Source organism: Echinops telfairi, unplaced genomic scaffold (genome assembly GCF_000313985.2).
Source record: "Echinops telfairi isolate 266 unplaced genomic scaffold, ASM31398v2 ScPeMD7_23;HRSCAF=83, whole genome shotgun sequence".
NCBI classification, from domain to species: Eukaryota; Metazoa; Chordata; class Mammalia; order Afrosoricida; family Tenrecidae; genus Echinops; species Echinops telfairi.
The window spans coordinates 53,591,954-53,617,970 of NW_022103920.1; the positions used below are offsets into that span (position 1 = coordinate 53,591,954).

General features: G+C 38.8%; 2 protein-coding genes across 3 annotated transcripts in view; one reads left to right on the forward strand and one right to left on the reverse strand.

Moving 5' to 3' along the window:
* Window positions 1–21,048, forward strand: part of CROT (carnitine O-octanoyltransferase) — a 37,026-nt gene extending 15,978 nt beyond the window's left edge. The window contains exons 6-17 of one of the 2 annotated variants that reach the window (XM_004702639.2): window positions 2,069–2,177; window positions 6,095–6,188; window positions 6,300–6,425; window positions 8,329–8,430; window positions 11,326–11,409; window positions 11,488–11,595; window positions 11,819–11,949; window positions 15,901–16,024; window positions 17,392–17,470; window positions 17,557–17,650; window positions 17,770–17,889; window positions 20,665–21,048. In XM_004702639.2, coding sequence (XP_004702696.1) covers window positions 2,069–2,177; window positions 6,095–6,188; window positions 6,300–6,425; window positions 8,329–8,430; window positions 11,326–11,409; window positions 11,488–11,595; window positions 11,819–11,949; window positions 15,901–16,024; window positions 17,392–17,470; window positions 17,557–17,650; window positions 17,770–17,889; window positions 20,665–20,785 — 1,292 coding nt within the window. In that variant the 3' untranslated portion in view covers window positions 20,786–21,048. The remainder of the gene's footprint in view (window positions 1–2,068; window positions 2,178–6,094; window positions 6,189–6,299; window positions 6,426–8,328; window positions 8,431–11,325; window positions 11,410–11,487; window positions 11,596–11,818; window positions 11,950–15,900; window positions 16,025–17,391; window positions 17,471–17,556; window positions 17,651–17,769; window positions 17,890–20,664) is intronic. The other variant, XM_045288643.1, reaches the window with a different exon arrangement.
* Window positions 21,049–23,997: 2,949 nt separating this feature from the next.
* The window catches only part of ABCB4 (ATP binding cassette subfamily B member 4), a 96,004-nt gene continuing 93,984 nt past the window's right edge, over window positions 23,998–26,017 (reverse strand). The window contains exons 27-28 of the mRNA XM_013004650.2: window positions 25,286–25,432; window positions 23,998–24,609 (exon numbers count right to left, since the gene is read on the reverse strand). Coding sequence (XP_012860104.1) covers window positions 24,403–24,609; window positions 25,286–25,432 — 354 coding nt within the window. The 3' untranslated portion in view covers window positions 23,998–24,402. The remainder of the gene's footprint in view (window positions 24,610–25,285; window positions 25,433–26,017) is intronic.

The window sequence follows — 26,017 nt, forward strand, 5'->3', positions numbered from 1 at the left end:
TTTGAACTCAGTCTTTGTGTTAGTTATCTAGAGCTGTGGTAGGAGAAATACCACAAGTGGGTGGCTGTAACAAACAACTACTTTTTTCATAATTGAAGGAAGTTTTGCTTAGTGCTCTCTATTTCACTTCCCTGGGTTTTAGAATATCCATTGCAATGGCAAAATACATGATCAAATGGTTTATTAAGGAAGTTAACAAGTTATCATGCCAGGTAGAAATGCTCTGGGTTGATGTGGTCATCAGGACAGGTTACAGAGTTCTTTTATGTATGATAATAAATGCCCCAAAGGGCATAGCACTCTGCTGGAAGCTAAACCTGAAGGCATTCAGCTCAAGCTTCCTGAATGAAGTGCCCAGAGGCACCCCACTCCAGTAAGCCAGAGCCTGAAATGACCCAGCTCCACTTGTGAAGGTCAGAAAAACCAGCTTCCTGAATTAAGTGCCCAGACTTACCCCACTCTCCAAGCCAGCCTCCTGCACAAAAGCCTCCCAGCTTTACTTGCTCCATGGGGTGGGAAGTCCATCGCTTTGTTCCATGCTTGGGTTCTTGGTTCTGTTGCTGCTCCTCTCGTGTTATAGCTATCTGCCGAATCCAGAAGGTTCATTGTACAGGGATCCTAAGGCTGGAGTATGTGCTCCACTCCTGGCTCTTGCTAGTATTGAGAACTCTCCCCCTGCTTCCTGTAAGTCTCATTTTATATACAGTAGGATGGCATTGCAGCGCATCCTAGTCACAGTTACTCACAAGTGAATCCTCTCAGTACTTTCCACACCTCACCAGGTCCATGCAGGAAAAAAAGGTATTTAGGGGAGTTAACAGACTTTGGCTAGAAGAGCCACTTTATATAATACATCCCCCCTGCTGCAGTTTGGGAGTCTAGGAGTTGGAATTCAAGTTGCTGGCTCTAGGACATAGATTCCCAAACTCATTTGGCCTACTGCCCCCTTTTTAGAAAAAAATTTCAAGGGAAAAATGCCCCCCCGGCACTTAAAAATATTTGCACTATAGCCCATCAACCAGGACAAAGTGTAGCTATCTGCTTGCGCAGCCCCTCTGGGTCATTGCAGCATCACTTGGGCCGGGGGATCAATATTGCTCACTGTGTTAGACATTGAAAGAAGAGTCTGTGCTTAGGGGTCCCATATCCAGAAACTCAGACCAGTCTAATATTATATTATATTATAATATATATTATATTATAAGTGGCATCCAGAGACTCCTGCCTTATAGGAGATGAACATATTTCATGGGATGATGTGCATAGAACACTTAACCTAGTTCCGTGTGTATAATGCAAACTAGGGAAATTTATTTCAGTGTCAGTGTTATCTTTTCTATCTCCTTTTTCTTTTGTCCTTTTTTAGAGGGAGGGCACAGAGATCATGTAAGAGTACTTTTGGTAAAGGGACTTATGCCTCAAAAATAGTAACATATCAAAGTAGTCCGAGGTGCACAGCAAGTCAGCAGTTCTCAGGTAGTCATGGTGTGCCACAGGAAGCCTAGGCTGGCTTATCAGTGGCATCCCAGATGTACTCAGTGCTTTATGTAAATGACAGACAGGGTCAGATCCTTTCCCTGTTACTAGAGCATGCATTGCCCTTATTTTTGTTTCTCTTTACTGAAAGTTATTTGGGAAACCATAGCTAGACATTACTACAACTAAATTATCTGTGAGCAATTAACATTACAATAATTCTAGAAAGAGACATGTTCATTCAAATGACTGTCCTGCAGGATTCCTCTGCTACTCTTCTTTCTCTTTGTTCCTTTTCCTAAATAAAGTTAGCAATAGTTTGAAATTTATATGATTCCATGGGGTGCAAGCATTTGAAATGCTTGTGGATTTCTAGATGTTTCACATGAACAAGTTTCACCAGTGTGTGTGTGTCATAATAACTGAAGCTCCATTAAGTTATTACTTTTTGTTCATGTAATATATTTCTAATCAGATATGTAAAATATTGGAGAAATGATTGATTTCTTCTTTTCTCTTGGATATAAATAATTAACTTTGCTCCTTTTTAACTTTTGGAAATTTGGGTCTTGTTTTCTGTTCCTTATTCCAGAGAGCGAAGGGTGTTCCCCAAGCCACATTGCAGTGCTGTGTCGAGGCCGAGTTTTTGCCTTTGATGTAATACATGAAGGATGTTTGATCACCCCACCAGAGATTCTCAGGTTTTCAAACTACTTTGTATGCCTTGAATCTTCTTAGGACGTAGATTCTTGCTTGATTGAAAAAAAATTAATGCACAGAATGGCCTCTGTATTAGGTGACAGTAAGGATTTTTTTATGTTGATTTTTAAAATCACTTTAATTTTATTTCTCATTCAAAATTTCAATTTTACTAGAGGTAGATGAATACATGCTTCTTGGAGAAAAGAAAAAATTTGAGATATTACCCTCATTCCCTGCCCACAATTAATCACTGTTAATAGTTTAGTGTCTTCTATCCTTCCAAACCTCATTCAATGAATTTACATGTACGCATAGCTTAACATTTTAAAAAAATGTATACATATACACAAACATTTGTTATTTATCTGTGTATATATACCATATATACTTGTGTATAAGCCGAGTTTTTCAGCACATTTTTTTATGCAGTTTTTGTGGTAAAATTAGGTGTCTCAGCTGATACTCAGGTTGGCTTACACTCAAGTATATACGGTATGTAGTTTTAAACTTTATTATAGATAATAGCAAAATGAAAGATAATCTAATGTAATCCTCCTGTATGAAAGTGTTTCAAAAAGTTTGTGGAATTTTCTAATTGAAAGATAACGGAAAATTTCCATGAACTTTTTGAAGCCTCCTTGTATTCATCCCTTAGTTCAGTAGCTATTAACTGCTAGTTTCAACAATTAATGTTGTTTCATCTCTCATTGTGCCCCACTCCCTTCTGGATTATTTTTAATGAAATCTCCATTTAATATTATCTACCAAATTATTTTAGTACATATCTCTAAAACACACATACAACACCACCATCATTTCACCTAATGATATACTTCTTTTAAAGAGTTAACAATATTTATCTCTTAATACTGTGTTCAAACTTCCTAGATTGTCCTACAAATGTTGAGTAGTATGTGTCTATATACACATTTTATATAGTTTTGTTATGTGTAACCAACATGTACAATATTGCACACATAATTGTACAACCAATTACTCACACAATCACCATTCAAGTCAACTAATAGAAAATTTCCAGTGGTCCAGAAGTCCCCTTGCACCTCCAACCACTTCCTATGCTTTCCTTTACTTCCAAGGCAGTCACCCACATTGCCGATAGTTTTTACTATTAAAAAAGTACCTGTACACAATTCTGTACAAGTCTGTAGTGCCCATGTGCATGAGTTGCTCTCCAGTATGCATCCCCCGCCTAAGAGAAGACTTGCTGAGCCATAGGGACGTGCACAGTAGATTCAGTCAATTTGCCAGTTTTCTCAAGCGCTTGTTTCAGTAAGCACGTCTACCAGCTTGAGTATTCTAAGAGGTGGTAATAGATTCTGGGTCTCAGCTCCTTACTAGTTCGAGGTGTTGAACTTCACAGAATTGGAGAACATGCTAACTGCCTTTTCTCTTCAAGATGTCTCTTCAGTGTAAGAAACGCTGTACACTACTGAGGCGTCGTACAGGTGTTTTTATGATGAACAGAAGTTCTTAATTTAAATTTAGTTCAAAATGTCAATTTTTTACCATATGGACCAAACTTTTTGTGCCCTGATTTTATTTCCTTATCAAATTCTAAGAAGATAATAAATTATTTTCTAAAATTTTGCTTTGTCTTTCACTGTAGTTCAAAGCCAGCTGCTCACTGGGAGGAAGAAGGGGCTTCTGTTCCCATAAAGACACCCCCAGGGGCTGGTCTCCCCACTACTAGAGGGGCTGTGAGTCAGAATTGACTCGATGGCAGTGAGTTTGAGTTTTGAGTGAATTATAGCTAGTGAAGAATCAATTACTGATTTTTTTACAGTGTTTCAGACAAATTATGATAGCACAATAAGAAATCTTTTACATGAGATTTTCCTTTTTCTTTCTTTTTTTAAAAAATCGTTTTATTAGGGGCTCATACAACTCTTATCACAATCCATACATACATCAATTGTGGGATTTTCCTTTTTCAGCATGATAAAAAATTGTCCTCTTTTGTACAATTTGAGAGCTTCATCAAATTCTGAAAGATTTTCTAAATATTTTATTAATCTATTTCTTACTCTTTAATTTTGGTAAGTAACATTTTCTGATTTAGCAGTTTGTACAGCTACAATTACATGTACAATTCAGTGGCACGGATTATACTCACCATGCTGTGCCACTGTGATCACCGTCTTTTTTTCAAAATGATTGCACCCTCATGAACAGACACTCAGTGCTCCAAGCAATGACGTCCCCTCCCCTCTCACTCCCACCTGGTCACCACTAATAAGCTTTCGTTTCATGCCTATTTCATGTATAGGAAGGATCAGCCACTGTTTGTCCCTTTGTGACTGACTTATTTTACTCAGCAAATGTTTTCAGGGTTCATACATCTATGTTGTAACCTGTAGGAAGACTGCATTTATCTTTTGGGCTGAATAATACTCTGTTGTGTGTGTGTATCATTTTTTCTTGTTCTTTTATCTATTGATGGGCATTTCACATTTTGACTAGTGTTAATAGTGCTGCAGTGAACGTTGATGGACAGTTTCATGTTTGTAGCCCTGTTTTCAGTTCTCTGGATTTGGTAAAATAGAAGGTCAGAGAAAGTAAGACCTTCAACAGGACGGATTGACACAGTGGCTGTGACAGTGACCTTCAACAGAATGGTTGTGAAGCCGGTGCAGGACTGAGCAGTGTTGCATTCTGTTGTACATCGGGTTGCTGGAATAGACACCTATATTTACACAGAAAAATGTACAAAGATCCAACAGTCACTACATGTACAATTTAGTGATGCTGATACGTTCTTCCGGTTGTACAATCGCGCTCACCTTTCCGAGTTGCTTCTCCCTCATTTCACAAACTCAGTGCTACCGAGGGTTCCTGTTAATCTTTTGAGTGAATGTTGTCAATTAGATCCTGTAAAGAGAGTTTTTGGAAGGGCATAATGCCCCAAGGCAGATATTTTTTTTAATAGTTAAGCCATACTATCGTTTGGTTTTAGGAAGACTTGCATTATTTTTATTTTAAGGTTTAAAGATTATGTTAGAGCAACAATTTCAGGATTCATCCACCCATCATGGATCCAGAAAGTCTAGAGTCAATGATAATTTCACATTGTGTTCTATAGTTGCCTCCTTTTGTTCGGTATTCTCTGGAATCTGATCGGAATGTTTAGTAATTGTAAGTGAACATCATTCAGATTTTCTGGTTTTGTGGTAAAGGAGGCACGTAGTTGTTCAGAGATGCAGTTAGTTAAACATTCCAGGTCCCATTTCTCCCCTGTTGACGCGCCCTCCTCCATCGTGTCACGTGGACAAAGACCATTTGGTGTGGTTCAGACGGTCACTGGCAAACTTTTAAGAACCTGGGCACTAACTATCATAAACTGGGAAGTAGCAAAGCATTGAACACTTTTATTAGGCCAGTTATGTGGGATAATCCATGAAACCATGACCCTAAATTTCCGAATCAAAGAAGCAAATTCCATTAGCTATTTGGTTGTATGTAAACAGTTATAACAGCTACTCTCTTTTTTGCTTGTCATTGATGTAAATATACTTATCTCACTTTTGCCAATTTCACGTTTTACAGGTATATAACCTATTGGCACAATGCTTATAATAGGCTATCATCCAACCCTATCTTTGATGGAATTTTTCCTTCACTGTTAACTGACTTTTCCTCCCTCCCTACTGCCCATGTTAACCTCTGAGAAATTTGGTCTCTGTACATTTGCCTTTTCTTGTCTTTTGATATAAATGTGATTATACAAAAATTGTCCTTTTTATTGGCTTATTTCACTTAGCATCATGTCTTTAAGCTCTATCTATACTGTAATGTGCAGGAATACTTAATATCCATAGGCTGAGTAGTATTCCAGTGTATGTATGTACTGCCTCAAGCTGCTTAGCTCTTGTTGACTCTCTCTCTAAATATTCCATAGGCACTTGACGTACATTCAAAAGAAGTGCCATAGTGAACCCAACGGACCTGGGGTAGCAGCTTTAACCAGTGAAGAGCGTACTCGTTGGGCTAAGGTTTTAATTTATCTATTTCCTAATGAACTTTCCCCCAAACAAATGCATTATATTTTCTGGTCATAACATGTTTCACTTGTAATGTTTAGTCATTATCCCCTTGCCTTTTAGGCACGTGAATATCTAATTGGTCTTACTCCAGAAAATTTGACTATATTAGAAAAAATCCAGAGCAGTATATTGGTTTATTGCATGAATGATGGCAGTCCACATGTAACACCAGAAGATTATTCTCAGGTACTTAACTCTCTTTGCTCTATTTTTTCTCACAATTTTTCCTTTTTTAGGATTCTTGTGCATCTTAAACATGAGCAGATTTCCCCTGCTTATTTTATACACATATGTTCTTAGCACTCCTCTTTGTACATCTCATGCCGACATTATTCAACTTTTTTTTTACATTAATCGCACCTATGGAAAACTTGCACGCAACATTGGTTAAGTGAGCTTCTCATACCAGATACAGCATGAGACCGTACCTGTAATCCAAACCTATGTGCCTTGACACCTGGGTTGGAAATGTTTGTCCAATATTTATATAATTCTCATGAATAGCTTACTATATCATATGATTTTATTGAACACACTGACTTCAGTGAGTTTAAAGTTAACTGCAATCTTATTTAGTCTTCCTTTCTTGGGGTAATGCTATTTTCTGGAAAATATAAAGTAGTAATCATATTATTAGCTTCTTAGTCTTTTGAAAACATTTAAATCATTTCAAAATGAAGTTGTCAGGATCAAATGATAGGAATAAAATTTTCTGGAATTAAAACACCTCACAGCTAGAAACCGACCTTTTCTTTATTCAGCTGTTTATATATATATTTTTTAAGTAGGAGAATCATCAAACTTCTTTCTAAGCTGATTTTAAAGTCTGTGCCATTAGATGTATGTTCTTTGTACAAGGAACTGAATATGGATTTTTTTCAAGGTTTACTTTCCTAAAATGACATGCGATATTTGCTCCGTGTTTTAATTGTGTATGGTTCAAACGCTCTTGCAGTCCACCATTAGAGTATATGTAGAAGGAGCCCTGGTAGTGTAGTGGGCTACACTTTGGGCTGCTAACTGAAAGGCCAGCAGTTCAAAACCGACTAGCCCCTTTGTGGGAGGAAGATGAAGCTTCTAGTCCATAAAGAGTTACAGTCTTGGGAAGGCAGGGGGGCTTTTGTACTCTTCCTATAGGCTGGCTGTTAATCGGAACCGACTCAATGGCAGTGAGTGAGCAGCCTAAATATTTACATATATACACACTCATGTGAGGGAGCTTCAAAAATTTTGTGGAACAATACCATTGTCCTTTTTTTCCCCAAAAAAGTTTTATTGGCATATCATTTATATGTCATACATTTCAATAGTTCAGTCATATGAAGGAGAATTGTACAATCATCAGCATACCAGTATCTTTTAATTCTATTTTCTCATAAACTTTCTGAAGCCCCTTTGTGGTAACATGTATAATAGAAGCTTTGTATGACAGTGGCTACCTTAACTGTCTTCATTGTGTTCTGATATGTGTTCTTTCTCTTTTATTACATTTCTTTTTCTGAAGAATACTGAATACGATGTCCTGAATTGATGGTGTGAATCACAGCTGGGCCATGACCTACAGTTAGAAAAGCATATTTATAGCATCACCAAACTTCTAAGTCTATTTTAAAATATACATTGGATATATGTTCTAGGTTCAGGGAACTGGATATGGATATACTTTTATAACTTTCTTAAAATAACAGTGAATATTTGCTCTGTGTGTTCATTGAGTATGGTTAAATAGATGTTCAGACTGTAGTTCGAGAGCGGGATGTGAATATTTGTGGTACTTTCTTCTTCAGCAGACTTTAATGACTGCACGTATTAAGGCCTTGTATATGCCGTTCAAATTGTTAAGGTCTTGCCTCTTTGATGATATGTTCTTTAAGAATCCATCGTATTGGGTCTTCTGGAAGATTTTCCTTAAGGTTTTGAGAAATATCTATCTGAAGTTATAGCTAGATTTATTATTAGTACCTTTGGATATAATTCTATTCTTCCCTCATTTAGTTTACTTGAAGTAGGAAAAGTGAGCTGATATAAATGTATGTGTTTAAGATGAAAATACTTAATAAATCAATTTGGAAAATTATATCTGTTTTAGATAAGTTCAATGATCCTTGCTGGAGATCCAACAGTACTGTGGGGTGACAAATCCTATAACTTGGTTTCCTTTTCTAATGGATTATTTGGCTGTCATGCTGATGTAAGTATACTACTGAATTGATTTTTCCTTTAATCCCCTAGGTGAATTCAAATGGCAGTAAACCATAAGTACTGATGATGCTTTGTGGTAATATAAGTAACCTCTTCTCTAGTTTATGGCATTATAGGAAAAGTGTAATCATGAATTCTCAGTGGAAATACTAGTATGGTACAGCTGTAGTAATTTGTGAAGAGTCCTGACGGTGTAGTGGTTACACATTGTGCTGCTATCCACATGGTTGGCAGATCAAAACCAACAGCAACTCCCAAGGAGAGAAAATGGGCCATCTCTTCCCATAAACAGATACCATCTCACAAAGCCACAGGGGTTCTCGATGGGGTTCACAGCACAGACTCAATGGCAGTGAGCTGAGTTGTTGAGATAGTAAGTTATCTGTAGTTAGGCCAACAATTTGGGGTAGTTTCAAAATGTAAATTGCATGCATTTAAAAATTTAGTACAAGCTCTTTTAAGACCCATCTATTTCTTCAAAATTATAACTGATTTAATTATTGGTAACATTTTATATATGTTCTATCTATAGTGACATATATATATGGATGTATTTCTAAATGTATCTATTTCTCTAAAATGACATGCAATCTTTGGTACTTGGGGTATTTAATTACAACTATTAATATTCATTTTAATATAAAATATTCACCATCTTTATAAATTTTGACCTTTCATAATTTTGTTTTTGTTAATTTCATATTTTCTTTCTTCTCCTCTGAGTTAGTCTGGGTAGACTAGAGAGACAAAGTTCATAGACACATATTTTATAAGAAAGAGTTTTATATAAAGGGTAAATGTACATTTAGAAAGCATCCCAACCCAGTGCTGTCCAAGCCCATAAATCCAACATTAGCCCATATGTCTGACACTGATTTACAAAGCCTTCCTCAATCTCAAAAAACACACTCAATGATGCCAAATGCAGGAGGAAAAGTCGAATCAGTGAGCGTGTAAGCATCTCCACGTGGCTTCTCCAGCACCCAGGCTACATCAGGGTAGGTGTCAGGGTAGCCAGCCCCTAACAAATTATCACAGACCCAGTAGGTGCAATTGTACAGTGATAATAGGCAAAGATGATAGTAAAGTCATAGAGAATATGAGATAGAAGAGAGATTGAAATAATGGAGTCAGACTCATTTCATGGTAGCAGCTCACCTCAGCAACTCTTGGTGGTCCAGGGCAGGAGAGAGAGAGAGATTTATTGCTAACTAAGGCTTACATATCTTTTGGGGACCTGCAAGCCCCCTAATTACATGTAAAGACAACGTCACAGGAAAGGTAATACACTAATGGGAGGGGGACAATCTAGAGGTATACGCACAATAGGAGGAGGGTACACATGTGACAAGATGGGCGGATCCTAGATTCTTGATGGAGGCCTAACCTTGACTGCCCTAGAGCTGGAGACTTTATTTAGCCTGAGCTTTCAGGGGAAGCAATCCACCGTCTCCAACAGCAGGGAGTGAGCTCTGCCTCTTGTGGGGGAAACAATGGTGTCTGCTTGCTCTGGATGGCAGGAGTCTTCAGGGAGATGACTTGACAATCATTTATCATTAGTTGCAAGCAGTGTCCTAAGTCTAACATACATATTTGGGGGAGTCGAACTGGAGAAGACTTTTTCTATCCCACAGGTAGGTCCATGTGGCTTCTCAGGGATATCTCACAGGAAGTGAGCCTTTCCAGCTGAGGCAGGGAACTAGCTAGGCAACTTTCCTCTAGTTCCTAAATGCTTCCTCCCCGCCCCCACTATCATGACTCGAATTCGACCTTGCAAGTCTGGCTAGACCAGTACAGATAGGAATTGGAAATACAGGGAATCCAGGGTGGATGATCCCTACAGGACCAGTGGTGTGAGTGGCGATACTGGGAGGGTAGAGGGAGAGTGGGTAGGAAAGAGGGAACCAATTATAAGGAACTGTGTGTGACCTCCCTGGGGGACAGACAACAGAAAAGTGGGTGAAGGGAGACATCGGACAGGGCAAGATATGACAAAATAACAATTTATAAATTATCAAGGGCTCATGAGGGACGGGGGAGCGGGGAGGGAGGGGAAAATGAGGACCTAATGCTGGGGCTTAAGTGGAGAGGAAATGTTTTGAGAATGATGAGGGCAATGAATGTACAAATGCGCTTTACACAATTGATGTATGTATGGATTGTGATAAGAGTTGTAAGAGCCCCTAATAAAATGATTAGAAAAAAAAAACTGGAAACAAGGAATCCAGGACAGATAAATCCTTCAGGACCAATAATGAGAGTAGCTATACCAGGAGGTTAAAGTGGAGGAGAAAGGGGAAACGGATTACAAGGATCTACATATAACCTCCTCCCTGGGGGATGGACAACAGAAAACTGGGTGAAGGGAGATGTCGGTCAGTGTAAGACATGACAAAAATAATAATTTATAAATTATCAAGGGTTCGTGAAGGAGGGGGCATGAGGAGGGAGGGGAAAAATGAAGAGCTAATAGCAAGGGCTCAAGTAGAATGAAAATGTTTTGAGAATGATGATGGCAACAAATGTACAAATGTGCTTGACACATTGGATGGATGGATGGATGGATTGTGATTAATTGTACGAGCCCCCAATAAAATGATTACAAAGATGAGGGTGGGAGGGGGGAAGGGAGGGAAAAAGAGGAGCTGATATAGAGAGCTCAAATAGAAAGTAAATGTTTAGAAAATGATGGCAACATATGTACAAATATGTTTAATACAATTGATATATGGATTGTTATAAGAGCTGTAGGAGCCCCCAATAAAATGACCTTGTAATAAATGGGAAAAAAAAAAAAAGAATGCAGACAGGGAAGGTGAAAGTAAGTCTATTGGGTCAAGTTTTAATGACAAAATATTCAACATCTTGTTTGTTTTCATTTCAGCATTCTCCTTATGATGCCATGGTTCTGGTAAACATCAACAATTATGTTGATGTAAAGATTTTTGAGAATGAAGGGAAATGGAAGGTATGTTAAAAAAAGATTTTTTCCCTTTACCATACTTTTTTTATAGACAGACTATTTTTAAGTCTTTTCTGTTTTCAGGGTTCAGAGAAAGTCCGGGATGTGCCACTTCCTCAGGAGCTTGTTTTCACGGTGGACGAGAAAATATTAAATGACATAGAACAAGCAAAGGCCCAATTTTTTAAGCAGGTATATTATTTTATCTTAGCTAGTAATTCTTTCTCTTTTATTAATTAACAATATAAAGTTTGGCTATTATCAAATCCATACATTATGACACATTTTATAATTAAAATTGTAATGCCTTTAAATATTTATTTCTGATGATTAATATAAATTGTGATGTTGTTATCTTTGGCATATTCTCCTTATATGATTTTTGATGTTCCCATTTACTAACTCTTTTTGTTAGGCATCTGATCTCGATATTGTGGTTTCTGCCTTTACATCTTTTGGTAAAAAGCTAACAAAGAAGAAGAAGCTCCACCCTGACACATTTGTTCAGCTTGCACTTCAGTTGGCCTATTACAGACTTATTGGACGGTGAGGAACACCCATTTGTCATGTTCAGAACCCTGAAGTCTAGAGGCTTACCCTTTCCATAGCCATCCCTTTCTCCCGCTTCCTTTTCTCACTTCCCTCCAGTTGGTACACTGTCCTAATTGGCACTTCCATCAGTAGTTCTTGGGGGTTTAATCAATCTTTAATAGGTTACAGATTTATGAGTTCATGGAAAGTTATGAATCTATAGATTATTTAGTCTTTCTCATTGTTAGGATGTTAGGACTGGCCGTTGTGACTGTCTTACATCTAAAGCATAAGTAGAAACTGCTTCATCTTTAAATTGATACCTAGGTCATTTATGTTTAATGTCATTACTTATAAGATGAGGTTTAAATCTACTCTCTTGCTGTTTCTTTTTCTCCTGTATGCTCTTGGCCTCATCTTTTTTGTATTTTTTCTTTTGCATTCATAGTTTGCCTTTTTTTGTTTTGTCTATTGTTCCACTTTATATGCAATACCAACGATACGTCTTTTAATGCTTTTATCATTTTTATTTTTAGTAGAGCTTGTGAAATACATCTTTATAAATCAACCTTCCCCCTCCCCAACAAACAAACAAACAAACACAACAAAAGCTCCTGCTCTCAAATGAGTCCCCTCCTCACAGTGACCCTATGGAGGGTCTGAGCAGACTGACTAATGAGCCAACATCCGCATCTTTCTCCTCGGGAGCTTCTAATGGTTTGAATTGCCAACTCCTTTTAAATAATATGTGCCACTTCACAGGTAAGAAGTCTTAGTATTGTGTTTGGATAATTGGCTACTAATGAGAGTTCAGTGGTTCAAACCCATTAGCAACTCCTCAGGAGAACATGTCTCTTCTAGCAAGGCTTGTCACTGTTTGGTTGCTCTGAAGTGAATTCAGCTCAAGGGCAAAGAGCCTACCTCTACATACATTTTCCACTTCACATGTAACTGAAGAGCCTTAAAGCAATATGCTTCTATTTTTCTTTTGCCATTTGTTTGTACTATTATTGCCATATATTATACGTCTATACATGTTATTTTTGACTCAAGCAATGATCTGTTTTATTGTGGTAAAATATACCAAATATATATTTACTATTTTATAACTATCATAAATATGCAGTTCAATGGCATTGATTACATCCACAGTGTTTGGGGGGGAAAGTGAAGATAGTTGCACACCACTCTATTCCTATTAAACAGTATTTTGTCATTCGCTCTGTCACAGTCCTGGGAGCATGGAATCTCTCTGTCTCTGTGGAATTTTACCTAGTCCAGATACTTCCTGAAAGTGGAATCATATCCTCTTTGTCCTGATGGACCTGATTCTTTCCACGTAGCAGGATGATTTCAAGATCCGTCTCTGTTGTAGCTTACATCAGAACTTCCTTTTACGGCTGGATAATTTCCATTGCATGCACATGCCACATTTTGTTTACCCATTTATTTGTTGATTAGCACCGTTCGGCTATTGTAAATGTTTCTATGAACATTTCAGTACACTTGTCAACTGGAGTCCTGCTTCCACTTCTTTTTAGAGTGTGCCTTCGTCATAAGGTCATTCTGTCGCCAATGTTTTGAGGAACTGCTGCACATTTTCCATAGTGGCGGCACCTTTTTTTATTACCACCAACAATGCACATGTTCTAATCTGTCCATGTCTTTGACAACACTGGCTCTTTTCTATTTATTTATTTGTTTGAATAGTCATCCTGGTAGATGTGGCTATTAAAATAAAATCATCATCCTAATAGGTGTGAAAGGATCCCTGGGGCCACAGTGTGTTCAGTGTTGGGCTGCTAACTGCAAGGTTGCCAGTTCAAGTCAACCGGCCACTCTTTGTGAGAAAGAAGAGGGTGTCTGCTTTTATTAAGATTTACAGGCTCGGAAACGCTACGTCGGGTCACTATGATTAGCAGTAAACCTGTGGGCAGTTAGTTTGGGAACTTTTAGTAGATGTGAAGCTGTATCTCAAGTAGTGGTTTTACTTGCATTTCCCTACTGACTTGTCATGTTAAAAATCATAATGATGTTATGCTCATTGGCTGTTTATAGATTTCTTTAGAGAAATGCCGATTCAAACCCTTAACTCATTTTTGTAGAGGGTTGTCTTTTTTTATTGCTCAGTTATAAAAGTGCTTTTTATGTTCTGGACACTAGATGCTTACCAGATAGATGATGTGCAAATCTTTTCTTCCATTCTACGGTACTATCTTTTCACTCTTGAGAGTATCTTTTGTGAAAAATTTTAATTAAATCTAAGATATATCTTTTCTTTAGTCATTGTACTTTTGTTGTCATATTTAAGAACTTTGCCAAATCCAAGGTCATGAAAATTTGCCCCTGTGTTATTTTCTAAGCATTTCATTAAGCATTGATATTTTAATAAAGGAATAAAAGAATAAGGATTTCCTATTGGTTTTCTACTGCTGTCGTGGCTTAAAACAATACACTTTTTATTTTCTTGTTTTTGTGGATCAGGAATTCAGACATGACTAATCTGGTGCCTTTTGCTCAAAACTTCTCTTGAAATTGTGTAGGCTAAGGGCTGTGTTCTTATCTGTACAAACTTGCTTACTTAGTTCTTAGAATGTAATCCTTCTATTGGCCAAGTCCTCCTTCAGTTTCTTGCCATTAGAGCCTCTCTGTGAGAAAGCTTCCAACATTGCAACTCGCTTTTACATGATAAGGTAGTGAGGAAAGTAAAAAAGGCTCTTTGTATCCTAATTTCAGAAGTGAACATTACCTTCATTTTTGCCCTATTCTTGCCATGAAAAATGAGTCAATAGGTACAGCCCACATTCAAAGTGAGAGGATTCTTTTTTTTTTTTTCTTTTTTAACATTTTATTAGGGGCTCATACAACTGTTATCCCAATCCATACACACATCAATTGTGTAAAGCGCATTTGTACATCGTTTCTCAAAACATTTTCTCTCCATTTAAACCCCCGACATTGGGTCCTCATTTTTCCCCTCCCTCCCCGCTCCCCCCTCCCGCATGAACCCTTGATAGTTTATAAATGGGTATTTTGTCATATCTTGCCCTGTCCGACGTCTCCCTTCATCCACTTTTCGGTTGTCTGTCCCCCAGGGAGGAGGTCACACACAGTTCCATGTGAGAGGATTCTTTTTTTAAAAATTATTTTATTGGGGGATCGTACAATTCTCATCACAATCCAAACATACATCCATTGTGTCAAGCACATATGTACATTCGCTGCCCTCATCATTCTCAAAACATTTGCCCTCCATCTCAGCCCTTAATATCAGTTGCTCATTTCCCCCCTCCCTTTCCACCCCCCGCCCCCTCCCTCATGAACCCTTCATAATTCAGAGAGGATTCTTTTAAAGGCCTGAGTAATAGGATGTAGGGGGCGCTCTGGTGGCACAGTACTAATGTGGTGGGCTGCTAACTAACCACAGAGCAGCAGATAGAAGCCACCAGACACTTGGAGGAAGCAAGATGAGCCTTTCTACTTCCATAAGGAGTTACAGGCTCAATAACCCACAGAGCCAGTTCTACCCTGTTCTCTAAGGTACCCACGAGTTGGAAATGACTTGATGGCAGTGAGTTTTGTTTTTTGGTTTTGAGGGAGCTGTGAGGACATCTCCAATACATGGAAATTGACCATTGCTAAGCCTTTTAAACAGCTCATATTTTAGCAGGCCTGTCTACCAAAGCATTTTATGCTCTTTGGTTTTGAAAGTAGATTTTTTGGTATTGGAAGTTCCATCTCTAATCTGTATTTTAGGGCTTAGGCAGCTTTTTTAGTGAATTCTGTAATGATATTAAGCATTTATTAGATAAAAGGGTAAACTTTTTTAGTAAAAGAGGTACAATTGCTTGAAAGTTTAAGATGGTGCTTTTTTCTTTTTTTTTAAAACATTTTATTAGGGGCTCATACAACTGTTATCACAATTTCTTTCTTAGCATATATTCTCATTTTAATTTCTTCTTTTAGCCCAGGTTGCTGTTATGAAACAGCTGCGACAAGATTTTTTTACCACGGTCGTACTGAAACTGTGCGATCCTGTACGGTAGAAGCAGTCAAGTGGTGCCAGTCCATGCAAGATCCTTCTGCTCAAGTGAGTATTTGTAAAAGAAATGCTCACCAGATTTAATGTTTCTAAAGAGTTCTTGACCCTTGAATAACGAGCTTCTTTGCTTCAGTTTCCCTGGAGCATTACAATACTGTGAGACTCCCCCATTAAGTTTCAAAGCATTTGTTCCTTTGTTGGTGAGGTATCTGCTTGGAAAGAATATGCTATGGAATGTCAAGGGCGCGTAATGTAGTCCATCCTCCTCACTGTGTGTGGAAGGGCCTATCACTGACTCAGAGAGGATTGACTCGCTCAGGATTTGAAAGAAGCCCACGGAGCCATTTTCTAGACAAAGTTTTTCAATTCATTGCTTTACTGATCTACCTTCAGAACGGTACCAGTCAAGTGCAGATTCTCCCAAAGTCGTCTTGTTCTGACTGATGTTTCTGAGCCTCTCTTTCATCTCTTTGCACAGGTGTAGTGGATTTGATATCTGTGTATTTGATATAGTGGCATTCACATGAATAGTTTCCATTTACCTTGAAAAATATTTCCAGCTACCAATCCTCCTTTGTTTACAGTGGTCACTTTGTGGTTACCAGTAATTAGCAGTATTTCTTGATTTCCTGTTTGATAGATTTCAGACTGCAGAAGTGAACAAAAGTCTTAAGTTTCTTTATCTAATTTCATAGAACTGCGTTATTATCTCTTTGCACAGCATTGCATTCCCTTTTGAAATCACAGTTGCTTTTTCCCCTGTACTTGTTAAAGTCATAACAGTGCTGCTCTCACGTTTCCGTTCTCTTATTATATGAAGTGATCGATAAGCAGGGCTTATCGGAAAGAAACAGGAGCCTGGTGGTGTGGTTAAAACACTGGGCCGCTCCTTAAAGCGTCAGTGCCTGGCACCTGCCAGCTGCTCCAGGGAACAACAACCTGGGTTTGTGTCTGTCCAGATTCACAGCCGTTGAAATGATCTAAAGCCGCCCTGCTCCCTCCTGCAGGGTCTCTGAGTTTGAATGGACCCAATATCAGTGGACTTTGGCTTATAGGTAGAAGGGAGTCCTTGGGTGGTGCAAATGGTTAGCATGCTCAGCTGCTAACTGCGTGGTTGAAGATTAGTGTGTGTACCTCTCACGTTAGACCTGGCACCCTATCTGAAAAATTCGCCATGGGAGCCCGAGGGAGTACACTTGTACTCTGCTGAGGAGAGTCAAGGCAGTGCCACCGGGTGTTGCTTTGCAGATAGGAAAGAAAAGGCCGTGGAATAAGAAAAAGACCTGTAAGTGTGTAGCATAGATTATCTTAGAAACATTTTTCTCTTCCAAATTATCTCAATCTTATAATGAGCTCAGGGTTTTTATTTGTTTGGCTTTTTTAATTGAAGCATCTTTTGCCTTTTGTTAACACAGCTTCTTGAGCGGCGGGAAAAGATGCTGCAAGCTTTCACAAAGCATAATAAAATGATGAAAGATTGTTCGACGGGGAAAGGTACTTGGACTGGAAATATTCTGATTGCCCCCACTGAGTCTTATGTTGAAACTGTTTTCTAACTTCAGATTTGGGGTTTCATGCAGGATTTGACCGCCATCTTTTGGGTCTCTTACTCATAGCAAAAGAGGCAGGGCTCCCTGATCCAGAGCTCTATACAGACCCGCTCTTCTCCAGAAGGTAAGAGAGCATTGTGTTTATAATGTCATCCGTTTTTCATGTGAATGTTTAAAACACACCTCAGAAACATTATGAGCATCTCTAGGTCTATTAAAATAGCCTGTATTTGTGCCATTCAGTGGAGGAGGTGGAAATTTTGTTCTCTCAACAAGTCTCCTTGGTTATTTCCGAGTCCAAGGAGTGGCGGTTCCCATGGTGCACAATGGCTTTGGATTTTTCTACCACATCAGAGATGACAGGTGAGGCTGCTGTTTAATTCTTGTGGTGCTATAGTATACGAAAGCTATCGCTTTTCTTGTTTGCATATGTTTTTTCTGCGTTGTGAGTATGATTGTGTTGTCATCTGTCACTTGTCTCGTTTGACTATTGTTCCCTCCACTTAGGCAGCTCGCTCGGTTTGTTTCTCTCTTCTGCTTCCTTTAGTGGACCCTTTAAAAAATCATTTTATTAGGGGCTCATACAACTCTTATCACAATCCGTACATACATCAATTGTGTAAAGCACATTTGTACATTCATTGCCCTCATCATTCTCATAACATTTGCTCTCCACTTAAGCCCTGGCACCAGCTCCTCATTTTTCCCCTCCCTCCCCATTCCCCTATCCCTCATGAACCCTTGATAATTTATAAATTATTATTTTGTCATATCTTACACTGTCCAACATCTCCCTTCACCCACTTTTCTGTTGTCCATCCCCCAGGGAGGAGGTTATATGTAGATCCTGTAATCAGTTCCCCCTTTCTACCCCACCCTCCCCAGTGGACACTTTTCAAAACTGTCTTATAAGTTCTTTGGTGCAGAACGCAGTTTAAGACTGACTCGGTGACTTTATCATTCCCCCAAATCAGGGCACGTTTGAACATAGTTGGTCTATGTCAGAGGAAAGCAGGCTTGGAAGCACTTCAAATGGAGTACATATGATATATTTCACTTTTGAATATATTGCTTTTGTACTTTTAGAGTCTTTTTACAGTCTATTGCTTTTTCAGATTTTTATCAGCTTTCATTTCACATGTGATTTGTGCTGTCATTTAAACCAGTAATATATATTGTTGACCAATCAGTCTTTGAGATATGTCTGTTCGTAAACGTTGATGTACAAGTTAAAGGTTGCATTTTATAGGTTAAAAATGGGTTAAACTTTTTCACACAAAGAGGTCAGAGATGTAAAATCATTCCTGCTCTACAGAAAGGGAGCATTCTAACAAATTGCCCGACGAGCAGTGGATCTTGCAGTGAGAAGAGTTCAGGCCAAGTATACCGTAACTCTGGCATATTGTAAATCTACCTGCCCTTTTTACAAATCCATTTTCACTTTTTATATTTCAGGCAATTCCCAATGCCATTAAATATGTATTAAGAAGCTAAGAATGTCCAATCTTATAGATATCCATCGTGTATAATATTGGTTCCCTATTCCAGTCTTCCCATCGTGTCAAATAATGTCTGATGTTGTATCCTTCCTTGTATTATCAGACCATTACCAATTCTTTTTTTAAACCAATTGTATTATTTTTTTACTAATTATTAAAACTTCCGATTTGATGGCAGATATATCACAGCATAACTTCAGTTCTCTGTTTGCTTAGGAAGTTAAACACATTTTCATCATTTATCGATACTGTATTTCTTTCTTGAATTGTCTACATGGAGAAAGTATGTTATCTCTCTTTTTTATTATTAAAAAAACACCTTTATGCATGACTGGTGGTTTAAAGATCCAATCTGGTTTTCTGGTCAACAATCCATGTGCACTTTGATCCATATTGTTGATTTTAGTCCCCACGATGTAACCCTACTCACCCCATTTCCTCCCTGGACTTACTGTTTGCAGTCCACCTCCTTTCCCGACCCCTCCTGCTTTCTGAAAGTGGTTTACCATTTAGCAAGTTAATTGAATTTTGCAAACTCATATTCATTTATAGAAAGAAACATATGTTACTACACATTTGAGAATTACATGCACAGTGTGGCTGAAAAATAACTCGTGATTACAATCAGGAGGTGCAACAAGGCAGGGCTTCTTGTAGGTGCTTTCGTCAAAGAGAATCCTTCTGAGTATTGGTTTTGTCATTATATAGTGAACTAGAGCACGTTTTTACTTTATCTGCTTAATTCAGAGGACATGCTGAATGCATAATCTACTGTCCTTTTCGGTGATGTGGACATTGCATGATTTTCCAAAGCTTTACGGTGCATAACCATGCAAGTGGAGCTCACACCATGCTATGCCAAGGAAAACTCTTAGTGGAAAGGCTACTTCCAAGGCAGTTGGTAGCCTCCTTGCTCTTCTGTGCCCGCAAGAGTCAAGGATCACTTCTCTGTCCTCCAGCTTTCTGGAGTTACTGTTCACTCCTGCTGAGTGTGGGGTTTCTTCCTTAGGGAGCGACGGAAAAAGATAGTGGGGGTTTCTCTCTTTGACTTTAGAAACAAACTTTCCCTTATCCTATATTGTAATTTCTCAGCCTCTTCAAGATTTACATACATATTTTTAAATTTTATTGGGGGCTCTGACAGCTCTTATCACAATCCATCCGTCCATCCACATACCACTGTGTCAGGCACTTCTGTACATAGGTTGTCGTCATCCTTTTCAAAACCTGTTCTTTCTACTTGAGTCCCTGGCACATATTTTTTTAAATAAAATAGTTCAAATTTCATTGCAATCAGTGACATGAATTCAAGTTCCATTTTATTTCATTTAGGGTTCTTTAGTAGGTTGTCTTTTTATTTTAGAACACAGTAAGACCTTAATCCAGATTACTCCTGGGCTCTGACAAATTTTTGTTCCCTCTTAGCCTCCGATTCTAATGCCACAGTAAATCAGATATTATCTAGTGTCTTGTGTAACTCTAACTTTATCTCTCTCTGTGGTCAGATTACATTTACTCAATGTCAGCAAGAATCGACATTTCTTGTGTGAATGCCAGATAGAGAAAAGGTCATATTACCATTTGGAGCCTTTACATGTTGGTTTTGCGTCATACTTAATCATGTATTTGTATTTCACAGGTTCGTGGTGTCCTGTACAGCCTGGAAATCGTGTGCAGAGACTGATGCACAAAAGCTAGTCCAACTGGTTTTTCATGCCTTCCATGATATGATTCAGCTGATGAACACAGCTCAACTGTAGAAGTAGTCGTTTGTTATCCCCAATCAAACCCATTTCTGTTGAGTTGATTCCACCCCATATAGTCTCGCAGAGTAAAGCTGCCCCTTAGGATTTCCAAGGTTGCAATCTTTACTGAAGCAGATGCCACATCATTCTCACCAACCTTTCTACTAGCAGCCAAGCACTTAATCACTGTGCCCTCAGGGCTCCTCAATCATTTATTAAGCATTTATTGATCGATGTCATTGAACAGGCTGCGGGGAATGAATGGTGACAGGAGATGGAAAGGAAGGAAACGTATTAGATGTAGCTACTAAAAGACTCATGTTCTCTAAATATACTCTGCCATAAGAGGTGGAGACTACTTTTAAAGCTTCCCCTGATGCAGCGGTGGTGCAAATCATGATTCAGTGAATATAGAACTACGCATTGTGTAAGGTATGCCTCAACTACAAAGGTATGCAAAACTACAAAGTTTAACACTGCAAGTCTTACTCTGATGCTAATGTGTTTTTGTTGGTACCTGTACAGGTTATAAATCATCTTTGAGCAGCACTGTAGAGTACCCCTTGTAAGCACTTTAACACTGCCAAAGGATATGAACAAGATGATTGGATGCTAGTTTCCCCCAAATCATTGCTGTCCACATTCACCACAGGGGACACAAGCTTACTATATTTGATGGGAAAGAACACTTCAATTTAGTAATGATCTTAAAAATAGAATTTCTATTGAATAGACAGAAAACTTTGGTTGCATTAGGGAAGTTTATGCCCCATCACAACAACAACCAAACTCTTAACAAAGTTCTAATAGCAGATCGATGCTATCATCAGTCTTGTGAATATAAGGATAAATGCGTGTTTAAAACTGCTTGGCTAGTTATTTGTAAAGATTTAAATGTTCAATCACAATCTCAGGACTTGCCAGGGTTTTCTCCCTGCTTTCTGTTCAATCTGTAGTTTATATTTTCAGAAAATAAGACAACAAATCATACTAGCTTGGTTTTCATTTGAATGAATGAGTCATTCTTGTTTAATCTCATGTCTTTTGACCTAAGTTATCTGTTACTGTGTAATAAAACATTACTAAAACAGCAAAAGTGTATTTCTTACAATTGTGTCAGTTGACGTTCCACTGTCTGGACATAGTTATGTCTGAGGACTGAGGTGGCTTCAGTCACCCGTTCACTGGACTGAGGCTGGAAGCCTAAGATGGTTGCACCCACTGGTGTGGGGACTTGCTTTCTGGTCTCCCGCTACATGTGGTCTTGGATCATTCAGTTCGAGAGTGGTCGTCCTTGGTGGAAAGTGTTCTAAGAGGTGGACGTGGGAGGGGCAAGACCCCTTGAGACTTAAGCTCTGAAATCACATGGTCATCTCTGCTGCATTCTAGTGGCTAAAACAAGTCAAGGGCATCTCAGATTCCAATCCTGGAAGGAATGGCTCATCTAACTGGAGGGGGTAGCAAGTCAGTTGGCAAAAGGGAGTGAGCATAAGGGGACATCATTTGAGCCACTGTACAGCCTATCACACATTGAAGCATAAAAGTATGGCATAGCTAATGCACTACTTTATATACCACCACCCACCTTTTCATTGTATGGTTTGAAATGGGTGAATGGTTTATCATCATCATTGTTAATCATCATAATAACCAGCACTTGAGCCCTTACAAACTGCATACAGGCACTATCCTAAGAAATAACAAATACACTTTCTTTGTGGAGAACACTCAAGAATTGGTGTTTCTGGCATTTGGTGTTTGAGTTAGTTCATTGTGCCAACCTGGTCCATAAACACATGTGGGTTAATTGAAGGGTAGAGGGATAAATGGCTCGTGAGCCTCGCCTTTCTAGTTCTCAGGTCTCTTGCTTTGTGATGGTCGGACCAGGGTGCAGCTGCCTTAGCCAGTTCCCTGCTTCAGCTGGCAAGGCTGACTTCCTGCAAAACATATCCGAGGAGAAGCCACATAGACCTACCCCGATACAGCCCTGGGTGCTGGAGCACCCGTATGGAGACTCCTGCCAGTGCTGAGATGCTTACACATTCACTGATTGGGCTTTCCTCCTGCAGTCGGCATCATAGTGTGTGTTTTGTGAGATGGAGGACTTTGTAGATTGGTGTCGGACATATGGGTTAATGTTGGACTTGTGGGCTTGGGCATCACTGGGTTAGGATGTTTTCTTGATGTGCACTTAACCTTTATATAAAACTCTCTCTTATTCATATGAGTTTTTGTGGATTTGTTTCTCTAAAGTCTCCAGACTAACACAGTGTTCTTCATAGTTAGGAATTAAAAAAATGGATCTGAGGATCTATTTCTTCACCAGTGCAGTTTTGTAGACTAGACTGTTGTGGCATTTCAAATAATTTGATCCACTGGTTTTAAATGCCCAAAGGGTTGGGTCATTTTGGAAGCGACATTGTTCCCTGCAGAGACCTCACTCGTGCTTGAACATGGATCTAACTTGCTTGAGCTTAAAACACATGCACTACTTTAAAAATAATTTCTCGGACCTCAGCCTAGACCTGCTGAAGCAGGATTTCCAACTGTATCCAGGCAAGCCTGGGGATAATTACAGGAGTCATTGAAGCCTCACTTTGAGTAATTTTAGCAATGTGGATACTTCTTACCTCATTTACTCTTGGCTAATCGGATATTCAATTCACTCATACACAATCACATTTGAAAAATTATTTGGTGTTAACTGGTTTATCACAAATAAAAGAACTTGGTTTTGGGGCAGTTTGCTCAGCTAAACAACCTGTCACACTGGCATTGTTGCAGAAAAGTATGGGGGGGCGGTGCGGAATGGTACTGAAAGGACAATTCAGCGTGGTTGGTTTTCAGTAGAAGCTTAGAATACAATTTCATTTTGTTGGTTTTCAATAGTTGCTTAGAATATGTATTTCATTTAGTTCTATTTCCAAAATACCTTATTCTGAGGAAAAGGGTCAGTTAGGGTGGGGGGAGTTGGGATGTTTGTATAAGTAATGTAGTTGGTATAGAGACTCAGAATTGAATTGTGACCTGTTTCCAGTTTCAAATTGCACTGGGAGAGAGTATGTGTATTTTAAATTAATGACAAGCTTTTCTCCCAAGAAATACTTCTTGGAAAGTTATCTAGCCTAAAGGGTATTTCAGAGTCTCTTGAAATTACATGATAAACCAGGGGATACACTCATTTTAACAACAAATTTCACAATATAACAATTTGGAAATGTATCAAGTGAGAGACAACGCTATTGAACACTTTTATTTTTCATATTTGGAAAAATTGTTCCCATTGCCACCCTGCCATCTACTTATCCATTCAGAACCAGGAGATTTTCCCTCTGTGACCTCTGTTGGATCTGCAGCTGTACGTGCTTGAACTTTGCTCTTCTTGCTGTGTATGTTGCTGATAGTTACTCAGGGAAAGTGAGGCAGTTTTCATACTTCACCAAAGCAGGTCTTGCTTCTAACGCTCAAATTTCAAATGCTGGAATATCAAATACCTATATGGATGCTTTAAATTGACCTGAAATCAGACATACCTATATCTCATCATAACATAAACTGGACACTTCTGTTACAAGTCAGGTAAGGTTGTAGAAGGATTTAAATGTATTATTAAGACATCTTGTAGTAAGAGTTTATGAGTTCTGTGTCCCAGCCTGAACAGTGACCATGGAGAAGTAGATGCCTTTCTGCGCCAGCAGCTGCTGGTGCGTGCCGTGCTCCTTGATTTTGCCGTTCTGGAACACCACGATCAAGTCTGCGCTCTGGATGGTGGAGAGGCGGTGGGCGATCACAATGCAGGTGCGGCCTTCTCGGGCTTTGTCCAGTGCTTCCTGGACAATCTGTGGATAAAAGACAAGCCTCATCTTAAAAAGGATTTACCTAAGTTAGAACATTAAAGAAATTGTAAGGCTTTGCCATCTTCTCAAATCAACTATTTTCTCATCTCTGAGTCTTCAGTGGTATGCCTATTATATTTGATAATTTACATCTTGGTCTATATTTGATTACACTTTGCTTTTTAATTATAAATGAATTCCATGCTTTAAATTCTCGTCACAAGTAAGTTTTCCAACCACTACATATTTGCTTAACTAGTGCCCCTTTGTTGAACATTTTGTTTTCCAGTTGTTTGTGTCAGACTAGTATGCTAAAAATGTGATATCTTGTTTACAGTTTAATTTTTAATGCTTTGATGTTTTCCAAGAGTCAATATATGATTATTTTAGAAAATTTGAAAGCACCATAAGGAATAAAAGGGAAGAAAACGAGTGCTCAGATTAGTATACATTCTGTTTGTCATCTACTATTTCATACAATGGAAAAATAAACATGGGAGGGACCAAAGACAAAAAAAAGGAATAAAACAAAATATTCTATTAAAATAAATACTGAGCTTTTGTATTTACATCCACCCCCCCTTATATTCTATCTTTCTATCTGTTTCCTCCACCCCCTTGGCTGAAACTAAAATTATTTGACAAATGAAATGGGATGTGAAGCAGGAGGCCACACTACCTTTTCGCTTTCGGTGTCCAGCGCTGATGTCGCTTCATCCAACAGGAGAATGTGAGGGTGTCTGATGAGGGCTCGGGCAATAGCAATCCTCTGTTTTTGACCTCCCGAGAGCTGAGTCCCCTTATCTCCCACTCGTGTTTCATATTTCTGCAAGTCAGCCATGAACAATGTTCTCAGCCAAGAGCATTACTAATGGCATAGTGCATACACAAAAAGTTCATAGTTCTATTTACAAAGGAACATACTTAGAATCAATCAGGGGTCCTGTCACAATAGAGGCCCTTTTCAGAATAGTTTTCAATGAACAGAATAGTCCCCAAATCTGACCAGAAACCCAGTGACTAGCTCTGCACATGCTCTCCAGCAGGAGTCTGATAAATCCTCAGAGTCCTGCCATTCGCATGACACCAGCAGATCGGATGCCGCTGGAATCTTAAGGAAGATCAGTGTTAATGCTTTCATGTTTTAACTTTTTTTTTAAACCTTGAAATAACCCACACAAAGCCTGGTTTACTCTCTTAAAATTCATCCATTCACTTGAATATTAGTATATTTTATGCCAAGAACGGTTGGAAATTAAACACTGAATTCAGATTTGTACTTGCCCTTACAGAAGGAATTTATTACCCAGGGTGGAAGGGGGCACTGAAGCAGTTCTAGACTGCAAACGAGATCCAGCCAGGTTCGTGTGGTCTTATTTAGCTTTCAGTGCCAGAGAAGGCACCAAGCCTT